Source organism: Emys orbicularis, chromosome 9, assembly GCF_028017835.1.
Source record: "Emys orbicularis isolate rEmyOrb1 chromosome 9, rEmyOrb1.hap1, whole genome shotgun sequence".
In the NCBI taxonomy this organism is placed as follows: domain Eukaryota; kingdom Metazoa; phylum Chordata; order Testudines; family Emydidae; genus Emys; species Emys orbicularis.
Window position 1 is genome coordinate 70,124,644 of NC_088691.1, and position 22,769 is coordinate 70,147,412.

General features: G+C 41.9%; 1 protein-coding gene across 1 annotated transcript in view; it reads right to left on the reverse strand.

Moving 5' to 3' along the window:
• The window catches only part of DOCK10 (dedicator of cytokinesis 10), a 225,609-nt gene that overhangs the window by 195,462 nt on the left and 7,378 nt on the right, over positions 1-22,769 (reverse strand). The window contains exon 3 of the mRNA XM_065410869.1: positions 12,570-12,581. Within this exon, the coding sequence (XP_065266941.1) occupies positions 12,570-12,581 (12 nt within the window). The remainder of the gene's footprint in view (positions 1-12,569; positions 12,582-22,769) is intronic.

Genomic DNA, 22,769 nt, shown 5'->3' on the forward strand with positions numbered 1-22,769 from the left:
AGTTTAAGAATAATATTCACAGATACACTAAAAACCACTATTCCCACATGGGAACAAATGGATTCTTCATTCACCATCCTGGAACTAAACCTACTCCTTATGGAACCACAGGGGGAGGGGGGTAAGGGGGAAAAGTGGGGGGAATGAAAAACTAACAAAGACTCAGGAATATATGGCAGCTTATTGCTGTAATAGCAAATTTCACTATTCTAAAATAAACCAGCCAAGATTAATGAAATTTAGAATATAATGTAGGGGGTTGGCTCAAATGTCCATAGCACAAGGATGTTAAGGATATAAGATGGCCAGAATATGGATTCAATACCATGGGAGGTTCGTGCACTATAAGTTCTCCATTAGAGTCTGATTGAAAACCTGACAAAGTCAATGGACAGGCTCTTATTGACTTCAATGCACTTTGGGTTTGTCACAACTGAAAAAGATCTGTTATGATCTCAGCTTAGTCTCTATTTGTGTATTTTGTAAAATCACCATGCCTTGCCTTGATTCATAGTTAGCAGTCCCTGTTCAGGTGAGGGCCAGGAATATAAGCATGTATGTGCTGATCAAAATTCAGATGTATTGGCAAAGCCACATGGAGGAGATTGTGCTCAGTGCCTGCACACACTTGCTAAGGGAAAAAAACAAGGAGCAGAAACAGCGTTAACCTCTGGCATCCAGGACAGTAGTAGTTGAAGAAAAGCATATTTGAATGAGAAGCGGAAAGAGCCGTGTGCTGGGATGTGCTCCCCAAACTGGCCCTGCAAGAGCTGAGTTAGGCCAGGTGGGCCCAATCAGCTGATTAGGCTGCAAACAGGGGAATTTTAGGCTGGATGCAGCTAATTAGAGAGAAGCTCACCTGCAAAGGACAGGTGTGGCTTCTACAAGAGACAGGAAATTGGAAGCAGAGGAGGCAGCAGGGAGAAGCCTGCAGTCACTTCCTGGGAGAAGTGTTGGAAGGCTGCAGAAAGGAGTTGCCTGAAGTTACTCCCTCGGAGGAGGGAGTGAAGAGACTAGCAAACCCAGAGGAGTGGGGAAGGCCAGATGTGGAAGCAGCTCAGGGAAAGGCAGCAAGGTGCAGGGAACAGACCTTAGCTGATGTGTAGAGGGTCCCTGAACCAGAACCCGGAGTAGAAGGTAGGACCAGGTTCTCCTACTAGCCACTGTCAGAGTGGTAGTGTGAGGCAGTGAAACGGAAGACTGCCTGAGACTGCTGGAGAGCAAGAACCTTGATACTCATCCCAGAAGGGGAAACCATAATAGTGACCTGGCCACAGGGCTGAGTACCAGAAAGGATGCTGTGGTTCCTGGAGCAAGAGAGAGGCTGCAGAGGAGAAACTGATGGGTAGAACCCTGCATGGATACAAAATTTATATCCACAGATATAAATCGGTATCCATGGAGCTGCAGGGCTTTACCGGGAACCGCACCGACGAAAGCAGCAGCACGTTGAGCTGCCCCGCCCAGGAGCCAGTGCCCCATGCGGGCAGCTCCTCCAGTGTGGCTGTACCACCCCTAGCCCCACCCACTGGAGCAGGCACCCAGCTTACTGGCAACTGTCCCAGGTTGTGCTAGTGTGTACAAGTGGCTTGCATGCTCCCGGACAGGAGACGCAGCCTGCTGCACAGAACGGACTCCTGTCGGGCAACATGCAAGCTGCTTGCACGCACTAGTGCAACCAGGAACAGCTACTGGTGAGCCTGGTGCCCACTCCAGTGGGTCAGGCTGGGGGCGGTACAGCCATGCCAGAGCAGCTGCCTGGGCTGGGCGCTGGCTCCTGGGAGGGGCAGCCTGACATGCTGCTGCTTTCACTGTTGCGGTTCCTGGTAAAGCCCTGCAGCTCTGTGGATACCGATTTTTGTATCTTCATTCACGGATATAAATTTATTGAGGGTGATGAGCAGCTTCATGATAATGTTTGTAGAACACATGGGTCACACAGAACCCAAAATATCCATGGAGCAATACTGTCATGCAGATGCCCCAAGGATGGAGAACAAAGGCCAATATATTGCTACTTGCACATACATCTGCTGCATTCATCTAGCCACACCTGACTGCACCAGCCCCAAAGAATTTGTCTGGTTTGCATTTCTATATTGACTACTTTGTGTGCACTGTGTCTTTTTATCTTCCTGCAAAGAACATGCCAGAGTATTGTATATTAAATACATCACTGGTATAATAAAAAAAGATATGTGCATCTTTAGGGTTACCATATCTAACAAATAAAAAAAGAGGACCCGCCACGGGGCTCTGGCCCCGCCCATTTCCCCACCCCCAGCCCCGCCCCAACTCCGCCCCTTCCCCGCCCTAACTCCGCCCCCTCCTCCCTCCCACTCCCAGCCACGCGAAAAGGGCTGCCCGAGCGCTACCAGCTTCACGGTTTGCTGGGCAGCCCCCAGACCCTGCGCCCCCGGCCGGTGCTTCCCCAACGCAGCGGAGCCCGGGAGGGGAAGCACCCAGCCGGGGGCGCAGGGTCTGGAGGCTGCCCGGCAAACCGTGAAGCCGGTAGCGCTCGGGCTTCGGGCAGCCCCCATGCCTCCGGACCCTGCGCCCCCGTCCGGGCACTTCCCCTCCCGGGCTCCGGCGGCGCAGGGTCCGGAGGCATGGGGGCTGCCCGAAGCCCGTAGCGCTCAGCTCTTAAACAGAGCCGAAGAGTCGGGGGAGGAGCAGAGCCGCCGCGGCCGGAGGCTCTGCTCCTCCCGACTCTTCGGCTCTGTTTAAGAGCCGAGCTGCCCAAGCCAGCGCTACCGGCTTCGGGCAGCCCCCCTTGCCTCCGGACCCGGAGCCGCCGGCCCGGCACTTCCCTTCCCGGGCTCCAGCTGAGCTGCTCCGCTCCTCCCCTCTCAGACTTTAAGAGCCGAGCTGCCCGAGCCAGCGCTACCGGCTTCGGGCAGCCCCCCCCTGCCTCCGGACCCGGAGCCGCCGGAGCAGAGCAGCTGGAGCCGGGTAGGAGAAGTGCCTGGCCTGCGGCTCGGGGTCCGGAGGCAGGGGGGGCTGCCCGAAGCCGGTAGCGCTGGCTCGGGCAGCTCGGCTCGTAAAGTCTGAGAGGGGAGGAGCGGAGCAGAGCAGCCGCGGGAGAAGAAGTGCCCGGCCGGCATTTTCCCGGACATGTTTGGCTTTTCGGCAATTCCCCCCGGACGGGAAAAACCGGGAAAAACCGGACGTATGGTAACCCTAGCATCTTGCACCAGGAGGGGCGTGAGAAAGGACAAATAGAAAACAAAAACCCCAGAGTTCTTAGGACCCTAATGCACTTATTCAGCAGTACCATTAAAGTTTGCATTTTCTGCCAGCACTTCCCTTACACTCCCTAAGCAGGGATTCTCTCACCAGACCAACATTTACTGAGCCAAGAAGTAGTTTCTGAAAGAAGCAATCAAAATTTGGAGCAAGGAGGAATCCTGAATTCTAAAGTACTGACACCTTGACCCACAAAACAATTTGCAGCTGAAATTATCTTTCCTCTGTTCCGATCTGCCTTCATTCCAGGCTGATGGTTTCTTTAGATACGTTATACAAGAAAAAAATGCACAACTTGGTTTCTGAAATACAGTTTGAGAGTTATATTGCTTTGTAAATGTGCAAACAGAGTATCTACACCTCTTGACATTCAGCCCAGGAGAGAAACCGCTCAGAAGATGCCTTCCATCTACATACAATCATCTTCTCCTGTACACCTCCTTTATCCATAAAACAATGTACTTGAGTAGGACAAACATACATGCCTTGGAATCTTTTAGGGTATTCAAAGGGATTCTTATGGTCTAATGCCTTTCAATACAATCTAACAGAGGACAACATAAATTGTTAGATTGCACTGCACAGAAGGGAACAGCATACGGCTAATAAGCCATTGGGGCAGGCTTCATTCACAACCAAGTTCGTTTAACTAAAGCTGTTTGCAAATGAGGAGCTCTGCTGTGCAGCCAGTAATCTCAACAATTAGGACTACATGAAACAAGAGCACACAATGCAGAAATTTCAGAGGAATGGGAGAATAGCACCCAAACATGGGGGGCAGGGGAGCAGAGGAGAAAAGTCTAAGTTCCTCTATAGAGGGTTTTGTTCTGCCCTCTGCCTTTCTCACTAGGATCTCAGAGTTGTGACTATTGTCCCTATCAAACATGGATTACTAAATGAATTATTTATTTAACTACATTGACCTATGGCTATTCCCTGCTTAATGTCAATTTAAAAAAAAAAATACAGAATCCACTCTGCTGGCTCCATTTTCTTCCTGCTACAAGTATCATTGTGCCTATTAAAATTCAAGATTACACTGCTCTACAGCCAAAATGCTTCTGAAATAAATGTAGTCAAGCTTTACTAATTCTGGGTCACTGAGAACGAAAATGATGCTTAAAATTGTTGATTGGCTCTAGTTTTCAAGATATGCGATTGGGTCAGTATATACGACCCTTGACTTGGGAATGGCGGAGGATAAGTGAGTTATAAAGGGTAGGGATCTCAATTTAAACCAGAAATGACTAAAATACATCTTTGACTGGATCTATGAATAAATCTATGACTGGGTTTGGACAGTACTTGCTTTTAAGGCAAAACAACGAATGATGCAATCTGAAGCTGGTATTGCGTCATACATGATATGAATTGCATCATGTTATTCCTAGAAGTCATGGATGATGCAATCATAACGAAGCTTACATCACTCTGCTGAACAAATTGCCCTATATCAGCTCTAGAAATCATACAGTGTCGTGCTCTCTTATTTGTCAGTGTTTGATTTTGCAAAGGGACACATTTCTGTTTAGCCAAAGTGATCAGAGATGCCTCGTACTTGTGTGAACAGTGCAGATAACTTCTGCTATGTTTGTGGTGAAGTGACTTTTGCATCACAAAAGCGCAGTATAACCACTATGGTTAAGAAAGCCTATCACCTTTATTTTGGCTGCAAAATTGGAGATCAGGACAAGAGGTGGGCCCCACACATATGCTGCAACACTTGTGCAACAAATCTTCGCCAGTGGTTGAACAGGAAAAGGAAATCTATGCCTTTTGCAGTGCCAATGATTTGGAGAGAGCCAACAGATCATACCAGCAATTGTTACTTCTGCATGGTGCCTCCAGTTGGGAAAGGTGTGTCAAAGAAGAAAAAGTGGACTGTGCATTATCCAAACATTCCATCAGCTATACGCCCAGCACCCCACGGAGGACTGCCGGTTCCTGATGCACCAGAATCATTCTCACTTGAGTCAGACGAGGAAGAGGAAGAGGATGAAACTTCTGGTCCTGAACCCTCAATGTCACAGGACCCACATTTTCTCCCATCCTCCTCCTCTGAACCACACCTCATAACACAAGGTGAACTGAATGACCTTGTCAGGGATTTGGAACTACCCAAGAGTAAGGCAGAGCTGTTGGGCTCCAGACTACAGCAGTGGAATCTCCTGGCAGGTGATGTTAGGGTTTCCATGTTCCGTGACCGTCAAAAGGATCTTGTCCCATTCTTCTTCATGGAAGGTGATCTTGTAGCCTGCAACAACATCGATGGTGTGATGGCAGCCCTCAACATCGTTCACGATCCAGATGAGTGGAGACTGTTCATTGATTCATCGAAGACGAGTCTTAAAGCTGTTTTACTGCATAATGGCAATGTTTTGCCATCAATTCCAGTTGGTCATGCAGTCCATATGAAGGAAACCTATGACAACATGAAACAACTTTTGAGGTGCATAAACTATGACCAACATCAGTGGCAGCTCTGTGGCGATTTGAAGGTTGTTGCTCTCTTGCTTGGTCTGCAGACTGGATACACAAAGTACTGCTGTTTTCTCTGCGAAAGGGATAGTCGTGCAAGAGATTCCCACTACATCAAGAAAGATTGGCCACTCCGACAGTCATTGGAGCCTGGGAGGAAAAGTGTTCAGCATCCACCACTTGTTGAATCAAGGAAGATTTTGTTACCACCCTTACACATCAAGCTGGGTCTGATGAAAAACTTTGTCAAGGCCATTGACAAAACACAAGCAGCTTTCAAGTACCTCCGTGGAAAATTTCCAAGGTTAAGTGAAGCTAAGATAAAGGAAGGTGTCTTTGTTGGTCCTCAGATTCGTGAACTTCTTCGAGATGATGCATTTGACCATGCACTGCGTGGCAAGGAAAAGACGGCATGGAAAGCCTTCCAGTTAGTGGCAATAAATTTTCTCGGAAACAACCAGGCAGACAACTACAGGTTGTTGGTGGAAAACCTCCTCAAGGCATACAAAAGCCTTGGTTGCAACATGTCACGAAAGATACATTTTTTGCACTCTCATCTAGATTTTTTCCCACCGAACTGCGGAGCTGTGAGCGACGAGCACGGCGAGCGATTTCACCCGGACATTGCAACAATGGAGAAACGCTATCAGGGCAAATGGAGCCCATCAATGCTTGCAGACTATTGCTGGACAGTGGCAAGAGATGCTCCATTTAATGAATACAAGAGACAAGCCAAGAAGCGCCGAGTAGACACTGAATAGGACTAAACTATGTACAGAATAGTTTTTTGCCTTTTGTTTCATAATACATTTTATTTATATAACCCTTTTGCTGATTTTTAAAGTGTTACATAAACAGGACAGGTGAAATATTATCATGTAAAGCAACCATAAACACATGAAAAGACCTAGGTTTACTATTGATGATTAAAACTCTACTATCTACACAATATACATAGACATAAAATGTAAAAACTTAAATATCTTAGAAACAGTAGCCAATCAGTTGTTTTAATTATATTTGAATTCAGCACATCAAAATACATAATAAATAGCACATTTTATCTCTGAAGCAGACGACTTCTCAAAAATTGTAGACCAGTGTTATGTGAGGAGTTAAATACCAGATTAACCTGTTAAAGTCTTCAAGGTTCAGAAGAGATAACTAGAGAGGTCACAGATCTATTAATCTGATGCATTTAATCCTTCCTGTCCCAAGTGATCACCTGTTTAATGTCTCATCCTGAATGTCTTAAATTTACAGGGCGAGAAGAAGCTGGTGGAGGCTGCACTAATGAGTAGATAAAAAGAGAGAATTTGACTAACACTCTTTTTCCCTTTGCAGTAGGTTCTCTACATAACATGGAAAGAGAAATTAAATAGGTTTCTAGGTGGTTTCATCTGTAGGCAGAAGCAGATAAAAAGGGTGAACTGACTCCTCTTACTCACTCTGACTTTGTAGCAGGCTCCATACGCGAAGAGCTCTGCCTAGAAGCAAAATGAACAATCACAGGCAATTGCTCAGTGTAAGCTTTTACAGTAGGAGACAGGAAAAAGAGGCCCAAAAGTGGAGATAAAGGAAAGTAAAGGTGACAGAAAAGGAAGGATGAGTAATGAAATCAAGGCAGAATAGCAAAGCAGAGGGGAAAATAGATCACTTATGGTAAATGAGTTATTCAGTCATGAGTTAGTGGGCTATTATCATGACACAAATATGGCACCATTTGCATGCCCCAACAGAGCTGAAATTATGAGACCAGTTTTAATTTGTGACCTGGCTCTTTCACATCACTCAGGGGAGTTCTCTGCTCTGCTGATCCTCAGCTGGCATATGATCCCTTGGCTTAACATAGTTAACTTAAACCAGGGCTGGCACAAAGTGGTCCACAGAAACACTGATGCTCCTCCACCCCACTCTCCTGTGTTGAGTGGAGCTCAGATGGAGGAGAGATTCTGTTCCTCTTATCTATTAGTAAAGATCCCACAAGGAGCTGCAGTTTACTCGTGCCATCAATGTAGTACAATATATTTCCATTTTTTTCATACCTTTTTACACCTACCAGCCTGTCTGTAACCCTTACTCAAGGACAATGCCCAAGGACTCCAATGGGAATCAGTATCAGGTCCTTGGAATTCTCAAAAGCCTCATTTTTTAATGAATTACCTGAAAATGAATTAAACTGAAAAATTAATCCCATAAGAAAAAAACATGGCTAAATTCTGTCTAGCCCTGTAAGAGCGAGCAGGGGGAGAGGGCACAAACAAGCCTTCCCCCTGTCTTTGCAGCAGGCACAATCCCAAGCCTGACATGTCTAGTGCACAAGGATTGCACCCACCTGGAATCCCACTGAAGTAAATGGAACTCCCCAAGGGCAGATCTTTTTCCAGAATTGGGCCCCATGAGAATCTATTGCCAGTCGGTAGAAAGACCTGCCTGGAAGACAGAAGGCTTTCCATTGACTTCAACGGACTTTGGATCAGACCAGAGTGGGCAGCAGGTCTAGTGTCTCCATATAAAGTAGGACTAAACCAGCCCTGTGCCTTCTGCATTAGCCAGTGGAGCTGGATTGTACAGAGGAACGTTCAGGTTGCTCCCTAAAACAGAATGCCAAAAAAGGCCTACACTTTTGCAATGCAATATTGTGCCTATTTTAGGAATAAGGCATCTGGAAGCAGCTACCGGTGCTCAGCTCTTCTGCTAAGTCTTGCGGCCCAACTGAAGAAGTGCCTTAAAACCACAATTTTGCCCTACAGTTATCATGCCAAGAAAACATCTTGCACTTTTTAGATGTGATCTTGCTCTGCTTTTTTGGCAGACCAGCAATGTTGCAGTATTGACTGTTAGAATCTAATGAGCCATCTTGTGGTGTTCTGCAGTCTGGACAGCTTTTTCCCTTTTTTGTTCAGCATGTGTTTTTAATTTACATGTCTCCCTTCTGGATTTCACTCGTGATTTCTTTTACTTGGTCTCCAAATAGGGGGAGGGTAACTTTCTAAAAAGCAAAACTAATGAACCTGCCTTGTTGATGGCAAATAATATTCACATCCACAAGGCTCTCTATTCAATTAAATGCAAAGTTAGCAAAAAACAACCCAAACTGTGTATAAATTGTTTGGTCTGCATTTGTCAAGCTGTAACAGTGTGTTTGAAAACACATGTCTTCTGATTGGTATTTCGAGCTATAGTCTTTACAAAAATAATAGTTTGATTAGTAGCATATGTATTTTATTACTTGAAAGATTAATACTGTACCTTAAATGAGATTAAAATGTGGGTAGTAACTACATGAGCTAAATACAAGTAGTTTTCATTTTCATTCAGTGAAATGTCTGGTTGGCAAACTTCTTTTTAACTTTTAAGCTCCTTTAATCATCACTGTTATTTTCTTTTTCTTTTATTTGAATGAATTTAAAAAAAAAATCATAGCCTTATGGAAAAGTTCTATAAAATTTAGTGGAAAGCTACCAACTTTCTTTAGAGTTTTAAAACAATCCTATAGGATTTAATAGAGAATTATAGCCCTTCTGCATAGACTCCTACAAATTGACCCAAAACATTAAAGAAATATCATTCTCTATTATATTCTGAAGGATTTCAGAGGAAATTTTATAAAATCCTAAAACTTTTGTAAAACCCAGATATTGATTTCATATCCCTTTAGTTCTGCAGGACTTTCCACAAGGGTAGGAAATGGAAGACAAAGCAATCAAAGAGTTCTTGTCAAGAAATCCTAATTACTTACACATGCGAATGCACTGACTAATTTAAGGCAAGCAATTAGTTCTCTAATTGTGCTGAACATGCAATTACATTTTTTTAAATAGATGACCAACCTCTTAGACCACCCCAGTTGTTTTTCTGCTGTCATTTAGGCTTTCAGTAGGCTTATGTTCCACTTTCAGCAGGTGGCACTAAAGAAAAGTGCAATTGCATGACTAGTTTAATTATTGCAGGTTGTCACTCCTTCAACTCAGACACATCTTATAGACTTTAGCCCATAGTTTTTGTTACGAAATAAGCACTCATCTGTGTTTTGGAAGTTTTCACCAGAATATTTTGACACGTCCTTTCTCTTCAACACTATTTTTTTTTCTCTGAGACAGGAATATATTTCATTTTTACATTTGTTGAGATCAGGTAAACTGTACAATGCAAGGACAGTGACTGGTGTTGGGTGCCCTGTAATTTACTACAACCATCTTAGTGCTCTAATTAATTAGAAGAAATCTGTGTTACATGTTAACGATCATTTATGATTTGACATGGAGCAAATTAGGAGCAGTTTGGCTAGCTCTGAATGGATGAACACACACAGGGGAATATATGGATACCTTTATTCTCACTGAATACCATTTTACTCCTTAAGTAGTAACAGTGAAATCAATAGGGCTCTCATGGTGTAAAATATTTCTCAGTATGAGTAAGGGTATCACAATCTGGCCCTTAATGATTATGAAAATGTGGAGCTATTACCACTGGCTTGAGCCAAGTGTAGCAAACACAAGTATTATGGCATGGTAGCTTTAGCAACTGCAGCTCAGTCTTGATCCTGCTGCCATTCCATGCCTGGATTTGTCATTCACAGAGACTGCCAATTATAACGATTTTGGCCAAATGCTAGGGTCATTCTAAGATGTGCAAAAATGAAACCAGAAAACTGAAACAGGAAAGTCATTAGAATGTCAGCTAGGTTACACTTAAAGCCAGACTGTGGCTGGCACTTGCTTGGGTCCTCAAGGGAAAGAAAGATTTAAGCCATCCCAAAAGAGGCAGGGAGAAGATGGAGACATGCCCACCTCATATGCTGCACACCCAGTCAGTTGATTTGGCAATCCATAAAGGGAAGGATGCAGTGGACCCGCCAAAGAGGCAGTGCAGTGGTTACCCATCTTAGAAGCTCCAGGAAGTATAGTGACTCCTTACGTCACAATGATTCCAGGTACTTTGACCTGGGTTAAAGGAGCCCCACAAGCAAGTGTGAGCCGGGGCCTTAGTGACAAAATCTGATCCCCAGCGTTCTAATCTCAGTTACACTGGTATGAATCCAGAGTAACTCCGTGGATGCCAGTGGAGTTACTGGGGAATTATATTGGTGTAACTGAGACCAGAATCTGCCCGACATCTTAATTAGAATAATATTTACATTCAGCTGTTAACAGTATTGCCCATTCGGCCCAGCAGATGAGTCACACCAGATGCAAATGTTGAAATGTCACATGGGGAACATATTTATGAGCAAGCTGACAACACATCAAACAGAACAGGAAACAGTAAACCTGTTTCCTGCCAAGCTGTCTAAAATCAGCTGTATAATCTGCAATTATGCCTCACTACTTTTTCATTATCTCAATCTTAGAGCAAAATTAACTGTTAATTTATGCTGAATGGAGCAGCAGTGTCACTGTTTGGTCATGGCTTGGAGATTTTTTTCCCCCTTAAAAAAAGAAATATTTCTAAAACTTCCTTGTAAATAAACACTAGCAGAACTAATTTTGTGTTACTAGCTGCGGGGATAATTCTGCAGTCCTTATCAGGCCAAGAGTCAGGACTGCATCATTTGGCCTTATTATTAGCAAATCAGCATATGGGATTGTATGAATGGATGATCATTCCTGAATGTCTTCTTTAAAAAGGAGAGATCTCCAATGAAACTGTAAGGGATAGATAATGGAGGGGGTCTAATTGCTAGTCTGTCACCGCTACAGGCCTCACTTAGGGAAAAGATTTCAATGGGGATCTTCACAAGACATAGAGTTATAGTTGTACTCAGAGCTCTTTGTAAAACCAGGGACTAAACGTTTAGCTGGTCAGAAACGGAAACCATTTTTTTCTGCAAACATTTCACTGCATGTTGTGGGGAAAGATTTTTTCACCAAAACTTTCCAACTAGCTTCAGTTGTAAGTGACATGAGTTTAGAAATTTCAACATGTACATCACAATAGCATTAGAGCTGACCAGCCCAATCCTATTCTCATTGAAGTCTATGTTAAAACTCCCATGGACTTCAATGGGACCACAAGGTAGGTAGGCTTTTCAAGCAGAGACCAATCCTACAATCCTTGCACAGAATTCCCACAGACTCCATTGACAGTTTGGATAAAAGGGTTTTTTACCAAAACCTAAAACTAAACAGAACATTTTTTCATGAAATGGAGGGGTGGGGACATGTGCTGTTGGGGTGGAAAAATTGTAGTAGCAAATATAAATGCTAAAACCATATGCTGGAAAAAGCACTGGAGCATATGTGCCATTGGCCTATGAAGGAGTAACACTGCTTGTGTTTAAACCCATATTTCTTAGTGTGAATGTTATCTGAACACTCGTGATAAACATGCTAGTGAGGGGACAGGGCCAGATTTCCAGAAGTGCCTAGTGCTAATGATGCCTGTTGATTTCAGTTAGAGCATTGGGTGCTCAACATCTTTGATAAGCAGCCGTATAATGTCTGGACTAAGCAGGGTTTAACCATACCAGCAAACTTCAGTTTACAAAATTCTGCCGCCTACAATCATTGCACTAAGCTCCAGCACTCACCCACAGACTGGCAAAGAAACCAAAAACCAGATTTCAGCTTTAGAAACAGGAATCTCCTGCTTGAGCCCTTAGTACTGGGACTTGGGATTTCCTCAGGTTAGTGCTACTCAAAAATGCATCAGCAAATGAGAAGAGGAGAAACATACTCACAAGCATCAAGGGCTTAACAGCAAGAACACAATTTCAAGAGCTTCTTTCAGTGGAGTATCAGAGGGGTAGCCGTATTAGTCTGAATCTGTAAAAAGCAACAGAGGGTCCTGTGGCACCTTTAAGACTAAGACTACTGTTAGTCTTAAAGGTGCCACAGGACCCTCTGTTGCTTCTTTCAGTGGAGGCACATCACAATACCCAACAGCATGAGGTTTAAATAACAAAGTGTGTCTGTTCAAAAGAGGTTCTCTATATGTTATATTACTCCAAGGACTATAAATGGAGACCGGTCAGCTATTTATTTTACATGAATATTTATGTACTTGTCCAGGCTTTCATTAAAACAAGAAAACTTCATATATCAAGGCATTCCACCACCATGTAATAAATATGGAGCTTTTGAAACACTAAAGGAGCATGCCACTTCCTTCTTGGAGTCAAATACGGTCCCAAAGATTTTGATTATGCCATAAAGTTTGTATAGAGTTGGATCTCATATAATGTAGTAGATGCAGTGAGGGTCTGTGCTTGTTCGGAGAATGGAAAACTATGGATGACCAAGCAGATATAGTACTTAAAAAAACGATGTGGACATAAGAAAAACACCTTTCGCCTGGTTTATTTAAAAGTATGTCCATAAGGATAAGTGTAGGAGCACCAGTCCCTGATGGAATGTTTCCCTTCAGTCACTATGTACTCCTCCAGTCACAACATATGAGGGCAGGTGTTGTAAAGGAATGCTGTGTTGGAATGGAGCACAATGCAGTACCTAATGCTCCTTATTAAAAAGGAAATCTGCCATGTATTTTAGTTGCTCTTGCAATGACAGCCCTCCATATTTGTCTTGCATTGCCTGTACGTTACACTTACATGATCCGCACACATGAACATCGAACACCCACTTATTGGCTCTCCTCTCCTTCTGTTCCCCAGACTGCTTCTCTTGTGCCTCCTGATCATCTCTCCTTTGTCTCTTTCTCCCATTCTGCTTTTAGCCTTCATTCATGCTTTTCTATACGTGTGGCACAGTCTGCCACATGCACCCTATCTCTGCCAGAGAAACACCCTATCTCTTCCTGCCCTTCTTCATAGCCTCTCTTAAAACCCACTTCTTCCAGGAATTCTTCCTTCCTTGTTCCCCAAGCTACTAATCTCTCCACTCCCTCTTTTAACTGAATTTTAACTAAACCATTGTTGTGTGTCATGTTGTGTATTGTATGTCTTTGTGTTGCCTAATGTAGATTGTAAACTCTTTGGGTCTGGGAATGTGTCTTTCTCTGAGTGTCAAGTGCCAAATGATTATATGGTTCTATATAAATAATTGCTAATATGATCATTATAATATATATTTATAAGATGTTGAAATGTAATTCAAATAATAGCTAATGCATCTTTTAGAAAGGGGGAAAATATACTCATCCATTTTTGATATTCATGCTCCTTTAGTGTTTCAAAAGCTCCATATTTATTACATGGTGGTGGAATGCCTTGATATATGAAGTTTTCTTGTTTTAATGAAAGCCTGGACAAGTACATAAATATTCATGTAAAATAAATAGCTGACCGGTCTCCATTTATAGTCCTTGGAGTAATATAACATATAGAGAACCTCTTTTGAACAGACACACTTTGTTATTTAAACCTCATGCTGTTGGGTATTGTGATGTGCCTCCACTGAAAGAAGCAACAGAGGGTCCTGTGGCACCTTTAAGACTAACAGTAGTCTTAGTCTTAAAGGTGCCACAGGACCCTCTGTTGCTTTTTACAGATTCAGACTAATACGGCTACCCCTCTGATACTCCACTGAAAGAAGCTCTTGAAGTTGTGTTCTTGCTGTTAAGCCCTTGATGCTTGTGAGTATGTTTCTCCTCTTCTCATTTGCTGATGCATTTTTGAGTAGCACTAACCTGAGGAAATCCCAAGTCCCAGTACTAAGGGCTCAAGCAGGAGATTCCTGTTTCTAAAGCTGAAATCTGGTTTTTGGTTTCTTTGCCAGTCTGTGGGTGAGTGCTGGAGCTTAGTGCAATGATTGTAGGCGGCAGAATTTTGTAAACTGAAGTTTGCTGGTATGGTTAAACCCTGCTTAGTCCAGACATTATACGGCTGCTTATCAAAGATGTTGAGCACCCAATGCTCTAACTGAAATCAACAGGCATCATTAGCACTAGGCACTTCTGGAAATCTGGCCCTGTCCCCTCACTAGCATGTTTATCACGAGTGTTCAGATAACATTCACACTAAGAAACATGGGTTTAAACACAAGCAGTGTTACTCCTTCATAGGCCAATGGCACATATGCTCCAGTGCTTTTTCCAGCATATGGTTTTAGCATTTATATTTGCTACTACAATTTTTCCACCCCAACAGCACATGTCCCCACCCCTCCATTTCATGAAAAAATATACTCTGGCTACTTTGTGAAGGCTTCCTGAAGCTGCTGCCAAACTACAGAGTATTATTTGATTAGGAATAAGGATAAGCTAAATCTCTGTTCATGCATTTCTTGAATTTCAGCTTAATCAGATCCCCCTAAATTCTCAGATACAGGCAATGTTTTAGCTATGTGATTCTCATTAAGGTTAATGGGAGTTATGAGACTAAATCCCGATAACATTGCTTTAAATATGTAGGGCAGGGGTGGCCAACCTGAGTCTGAGAAGGAGCCAGAATTTACCTATGTACATTGCTGTAGAGCCACAGTAATACGTCAGCAGCCCCGCATCAGCTCCCCCCCGCCCTGCTCCCAGTGCCTCCCACCCACCGGCAGCCCCACTGATCAGCACCTGCCACCTCCCTCCCCACACCTCCCGATCAGCAGTTTCATGGTGTGCAGGAGGCTCTGGGGAGGAGGAGGAGCGAGGGCACATCAGGCTCGGGGGGGGGGGGGGAGAGGTGGAATAGGGGCAGGGCCTGTGGCAGAGCCAGGGATTGAGCAGTGAGCACCCCTCCGCACATTGGAAAGTTGGCACCTGTAGCTCCAGCCCCACAGTCTATACAAGGAGCCGCATATTAACTTCTGAAGAGTGGCTCTGGAGCCACAGGTTGGCCACCCCGATGTAGGGATTTGTATTATCCAAATAGGATACACAAGTCAAACTCATGTTCCATGACTTGGCCTCAACCAGTGTTTGTAGATGAAATTGTTTGATTAAATGGTGTCAGTAAGTGCAGAAACGCCATGCAATAACACAGTTTCCAGGGTCAAATGATTCACATCTGGGGCAAAGTCCAGTCAATGCTTTAAAATGAGTTGTGAGCTTTGGAATACACAGATGCTTCTGACAGACTGAATTTCAATTTAGAATAATATTTTACTTCCATACTTTCTCTTGTCTACATTTGCTCTCCATATGCCAATGGGATGATGGATTGTCAACAAGAGAAAAGGAAATACGTGTTCAGGTACTGTGAATGGGGCCATCTGATAGCTCAGAACATATTTTAGTACACATTGCAAATATAAGAATGAGAAAACATCTATACTGATCATGTGCTATTCTGAAAGAAGTATTGAAGTCTATTCATGATTATACTATTTATTGATTAATAAACTTGTATGCAGAATCATGAAAGTCAGAATTGAAAACAAATCATTTACTCATCCAAGTTACCTCCCTGCCAATGCACGATGGTACTGTGCAGTACATTTTGCCATATTTTGTTCAGTCTAGATATAAAAATCCCAAATCACAAGGCTTCCTTAAGTGAGACAGTTCCTCCACCTAATGCATCCACCATCAGGAAGATTCCTCTACTATCCTGCCTAAATTTTCCCATGATCATCCCACTAGTGCTAGTTGTACCCTTGTATAGTACACTCAGTATTCCCTCTCCCTCTTGGGGGTTTACACATCCTTCAAATATTTATATACTGTTATCATGTCTCACAGGAAAAAATTGTGATTGCCTTACTCACACAAGTACTTCCACTGACTTTAATGGGACTCCTCACATAAGTAAGGCAAGAGCAGTTTTACCTTTCATCTTAGCCATCCCATACATATAAGCCACACTATCCATATTAGCTCTTTTTAATCCTTCTTCATGAGTCAGTCCTTCCAATTCTTGATGATCATTTTTATTGCTGTCCTCTGAATTTTCTCCAATTTGTCAGTAAGGTGGTGCTCAGAACAGAATGCAACATTGCAGGTACAAAATGTTGAATAAATATTGCTAAATGCAAACCAGAAACGCTTTGATTTCCCAATATAGGGTAGCAAAACTGCCCTATCATAGTGTGCTCATAGACTCATAGACTTTAAGGTCAGAAGTGACCATCATGATCATCTAGTCTGACCTTCTGCACATTGCAGGCCACAGAACCTCACCCACCCACCCACTCCTGTAACCGACCCCTAACCTCTAGCTGAGTTACTGAAGTACTCAGATCATGATTTAAAGACTTCAAGTTATAGAGAATCTAACATTTATACTAGTGCTCATTCTAGTGCTTCTGGTGCTACTAAAATTTGCTGCCCTAGAAGTTCCTGCCTCGGTGTCTCTATTGTTGGTGGCCCTATTTACTCTCATAGGATGAGTCAGGGATACACAAAGGGTCTTCCAATTAAATAGCTAAAAATCCTGGTCCCAAAGAAGCCAATGAGAAAACTTTCATTGACCTCAATGGAGCCAGGATTTGGCCTACAAAAATGAATAGAAGTTTCAAACCTCATAAGAGAGAATGACTGGTGCAAACACCGCCAGTTACTTTATAACCTACAAAATCTGACAGAGGCATTCCTACAAAATCTGACAAAAGAGAAATAAAGATATTGCAAAACAGATGTAGGAGAACTGAAATACAAAGTTCTTCAGTGAAAGAGACTCCTATGGAAACTTATGGCCTAGATCGTGCAAGGTTGGAGGTTAGGGCATTGAGCACATGACAGGACTGGGCCCTTAATAGGGAATAGGGTATTTCCTCAAGAGGAAAAAAGCATACCTGAACACATAAGAGATTTAAAATGTTCTTATCTAGCATCCTAAGGGCATTTTGCATGAACTTCTCATATCTGGGAAGAGTGCTGTTCACCAAGTTTGCATCAAAAACCAATTCATCCATGTATGTGTTGCTCCACAACACCAAGGCACATGAAAATAATGTAAAATGCGTCAATTTACTCTAATGCGAAATAAAATATTAATCGACAATAGTAAAGAGACAACATACTCCACTCTCGTTGGATGGCTCTCTGCTAACTCTAAAGCTGTCGCCTATTTTTTCCATTTAGTCAGATGAAAGGACACATTCACTCATCGTGATAAAGAGTTGATGCACTTTGATATAATTTATTTCACCGCATATTTAAATGCACCATCAGCATAACAACCCACCCAAAATACTTGACAACCAATGATAACACCACAGACATTGACCATGAGAGGGGTTGAACATCCTCAGTTGCTACTGACATCACTGGGAACTGAGGATACTCAGTACCTCTCAGGAACAGCTAAGCATCTGGCCCAAAGTAAGGGCTGAAAAGGAATATGTCTGGGTTAAAAGAGAGGTGAGAAACTGGTTTAGACCATTATAAAATGCTCTTGAACACAGTGGATTTGTCTTGAACTCAAACTTGAACTGGGTACAATTCGACTAAGGAGACAGACTGTGTAAAACGGAGCACAGAGAAAAAACAATGGAAAAACAGAGTGAGGAATGGAGCAGAGAGTGAGCACAATAACATTCGCCCCGAGAGAGCCACAACACGGCCTGTGGACCACTCAAATTCGCCTTAAGCTCTACTTTGAGGACTTGAGTGACGCAGAGGCTTTGTGCGGGCTCGTCTACATGGTTCCTCTGCCCATGGAGAGAATGTTAAAAATGGAGCAGAGAAAAACAAAGCTATTAAAAATGAAAAAGATAAATACAGTACAGTCTATAGAAATCTATTTGGGAAACCTGCTTGTACCATCCACTAGCTTTGGGGAATTCTTCTAACTCTATTACAAAACACAGATTTTCCTTCAGACAGAAAACTTATTTGTTTGATTTTTAATTGAATCATCCAAAAGTGGGAGGGTAATTCCTTATTTTAAATAACGGGGGGGGGGGGGGGGAGGGAGAGCATGAAGTCAAATTAGTATTGTGAACCTTTAAAATTGTTGACAAAACCTAGACCTCAAAAGGGGATCCCCAATTCAACACAGTTTTTACCTGAGTCTGTAAAAGTAAACTCAAGTTCAGACCAAAAAGATCACTGGTGAACTTACATTAAATACAGATATATTTAACATACAGTTAACCTTAAATGTTCCTGCTAGCTTTCAGATAAGACCAACAGTCTTATCTCTGACTATCCACTGGTTTAACCACATAATTTTGACTGTATTTTCACATGTTTAGGAAATGAATATGCATGCTTTATAAAACACTGGTGAGCCCAATTGTATTCTTACTTATCTCACTGTAGCTTAGGTGTTAATATATTTAAGTCAGAGGAGATACATCAGTTTATAACAAGTATAAGTGGGAACAAGATCAGGTACCCCTACCAGAAAACAATTTCCACATAGCGGGCAATGACATGTTCAAACAATGAATCAACAGCTACTATATTAACCGAAACCAAGAACAATAGAGCAAGAAAAAAAAGTTTCTGTGCTAAACATATTTAGCCATTCCTGTTTCAGAAACAGACATTTCTATTTTATTCTTGTTGATAAATGATTACATTTAGAAAGGAAGCTTTTCCCCCTATTGTATCTAACTCAGTTGCATTCATTAAATTTCATTATATCTACATCATTTAATTTAGGTCAACATGTCAAAGCAACCTAGAATCATGTTTGCTTTAAGTCAGTCGACATTACCCTCAAAGATGAGAAAGGCAAACAAGCCAATTTCAGTGATAGAAAAGCCTTTTACTCCTTATAGATAATATGGAATTCAGAATTTGGAGGGAAATACGAGTATTCCAGATATATCTTGCTACATTTTGGTGTTATTTATATATATTTATATACACCCACACATACATCACTAAAATGTAGAGCTATAACAGCAATATTATGTAGAGAATGTAATAAAGTTATTTTTGCTATTTTAAATGATAATAGTACAAGTCATTTCCTTAAACGAGATTTTTAACCCTTTTGTTATTAGCCTGCATGAATGAATAGTGTTGTTTGAGATACTGAGTTTGGCACCCCACTCCGATTGAATTAGCCTCCTCTGAAAATCCCAGTGATGGTGGCTAAAATGCTGGAATGCTGCCAGTACAAGTCCACTGTGTGTGTGAAATGAGTATGTTTACTAATTTTATGTATTTGCTTAAGCTTTTAAAACAAACTCATATCACAGTATCTAAGGGCTTTAGCATTTTGTTCCAAAACAGCATAGCAGTTAAAGCCCGATTTTGGCTGGTGTTGCATATATGTGAAGGAGCACTGGAAACCCCTTACCCCCATGCAAGTCCTGGGGAGCGCAAGTGGGACTACTTAGCATTGCCTACAGCACTACAAGGGAACGGTCTTACTCTGTATTGTAAAGCACCATGTACAATATGTAAATGTTTAATAATAGTCAGCATGGAGCCCTTTCAAGCATCTATCACTTAGAAAAGATTACGTATCAAAGATACCAATTAACAGACCCCCAAAAAAGTATTTAGACTACTGTTAAGTTTGTAAATACATATCAATAAGATAAAGAGAAAAAAATGAATAGAACATGTTAGACTTAGAGGGTTTAAAGGGAAAGGAAACTCTCTGTTCCCCCTATAGAGGAAAGAGAGAAAGCTAGCTCTGGCAGGGTTCACGGATATTAATTGTCATTTTGCCCCAGTGCATTTCTGTATAGTGTTGTACGTGCATTGATTGGCATTTGTGTTCTGTTTTGGAAGTGATATTAAATGTTTCATGCAGGTGAATTTATGAAAGGTGGGAAGATTCTGAAAGGTATAGCCTGGGAAAAGTGGGTCACACTGAGCAGACAGGTAATGGGACTCAGACTGTGTAGTGAGCCCAAAGTATACCAGGGAAAACAGGGACTCTGGGGATCCTGCTTTGCTCTGGGTTTTCTATTCAGAGATTTCGGAGCCTTTGTGGAGCTGAACCTAGCAACAGATCAAATGGAACATGGCTGTTTTGTGGATCAGGTCCCAGCAGTAGCTGATCTAATGGAGACTTCACTGAACAGGACCTGACAGCAGCAGACATGGCAGAGCTGGCTTTGGGGAACCTGACCTCGCAGCCATAGGACCTGGTGGTTCAGACTTCTGTGGGCTATACTGGGCAGGCTGAGGAGAGATGTCAATGGTGTTTTACTCAAACAATGGCCTCAGCGGTAAAGGTATAAAGAATCAGACAGCAGATCGCTTCACATGATTTAGGCTTCAGGTAGTGCTCTATTTTGCCTAAGTACTAGAGACCACAATGGGTGAAATCCTGCCCCCATTGAAATTAGTGACAAAATACCTATTGATTTCAACAGCATCAATATTTTACTCAATGTATGTTTAGTTATCACCTTTGCTTGTTTCTGAGTTTATACCACAAACATAACACCTTTGCACATGAATTCCCTTTAAAATAAATCATGACATTTTAAAAATAGTCTACAGGCTAACATGTAGTATCTGCTCTAAGTTACACAGTGCATTCTATATACACATATATTACCATACATTTCATATATTGGAAGCATAGCACTAATACTATCTCAAATTATGTCTTACTGATTTCAATACATAATGGATATAAAGAGGACATCAGAACATTTTCAGAAGTGAAAAGCCCATTCACAGCTCATCTCTAGAATAACCTATGTACCCAAAAGTGTTCAAGTCAACATTGTACCTTCCAAACATCAAAAATTTACAATACAAATTCCATTCATGTAAGCATGGTATTTGTAATGATTCTGAAGCCAATGGGCTTTACCCGAGTACGGACTAAGTACACACTGAATAAGGACCTCAGGATTTGGCCTAGGGGTATTTGTACTACCCAAGCTCAATGTCTTGATTAGTATTTTGAATACTAGCGGGTTATGTGTTCTTGTTGACACTGTCATCTGAAAACTGATCACTTTTTCTACAAATGATAATGTGCACAGCTTTGTTTTCACACATTGCAAGAGAACGAAAGGAGAAAGAAGGATGTAGCATGGGTGTATTGAGGAAACCACCATATTTAGAAGTGGTAACTAGCTTCAGAATTAAAAGTTAGATCTAAAACTAAAAATCCCCAGCAACCTGTGAACTCACCGTATTCATGGAATTTGTATTGCTCATTTCAAACCCACTACTCAGAATATACATTTGAAGCATGAGTATTCCAAAGAATCATTAAAGTGGAATTCAGGCACAGGATAAACACAGTGTGAGAGAGAAACCTAACATTCTGTTATAAGAAACAGAACCAAAAGGCCAGAGAGGTCACTAAATACCATAACCATCTGCACTGGGCTGCACACAGTACAATGGAAACGAATTTCTGCCAGTACAAATGGCACGTGGAACAAGATCCTGATTCCACACTGCTATTAACCCAGTCAGCTAATGTAAGAGAAATGAGAGGAGAAATCACTTAAGGCTCATTTAAATGAAGGGTAAATGTCAACCACCACAACCTGCCTGGATAAAACTGTCAGCCACTGATTTTGTTTGGAAAATAGAGGAGCACCGCAAAGATACAAGATATTTGGCTAATACGTTAGCAATCCAGCAATACCACCTGCAGATGTGTGTCATGTCTAATACTGGCTCACGTATCAGGAGCTCCCACCCAAGTATTACTACAACTGCACATACAAACTGAGTGACAGACAAATTAACTTGCTATTTGTGTAAACAATTACCCAACTTGCATGGACAATTATAGTTAACTTGTGCCTAGCAATTTCAAAACAAGTCTACATATTTAAGACAAAGTAACAAAAAGTTTGCAACATTTTTGGAATTTTGTTTTAAGAAGAAATATGTGGAATATTTCAAGCAAATTGTTTAAACTTGACGGTTTCATTGAGCAGATTTGTAAATTCCTTTTTTATAATTATAAAGAATTAAAATAAAAGAAATAATTAAGCATTTTGCAATTATTGGAACAGCATGAGTAATATTACAGAGCTTTCAGACAACATGATAGGTTTCTGGAAAAAATGCTTGTGCAACTAATGCAGAATACATTAATGTTGAAATATTATGTTCTCTAAAACACGCCAAGAAGTGTTGCACATACACTTATCCTTCAATCTCTGCTTCCTCGTTCACCATTTTGGGGCACTGGAGAAGTCTCTGATTTACATAATATAACTCCAAATAATAAATACAAATTCACACTTCTTCCCAGATTACTCAGAGGCACTTTCCTGTGCCTCCAGTACATGAACAGAATACTGAGCTGAGTTTTAAATGGC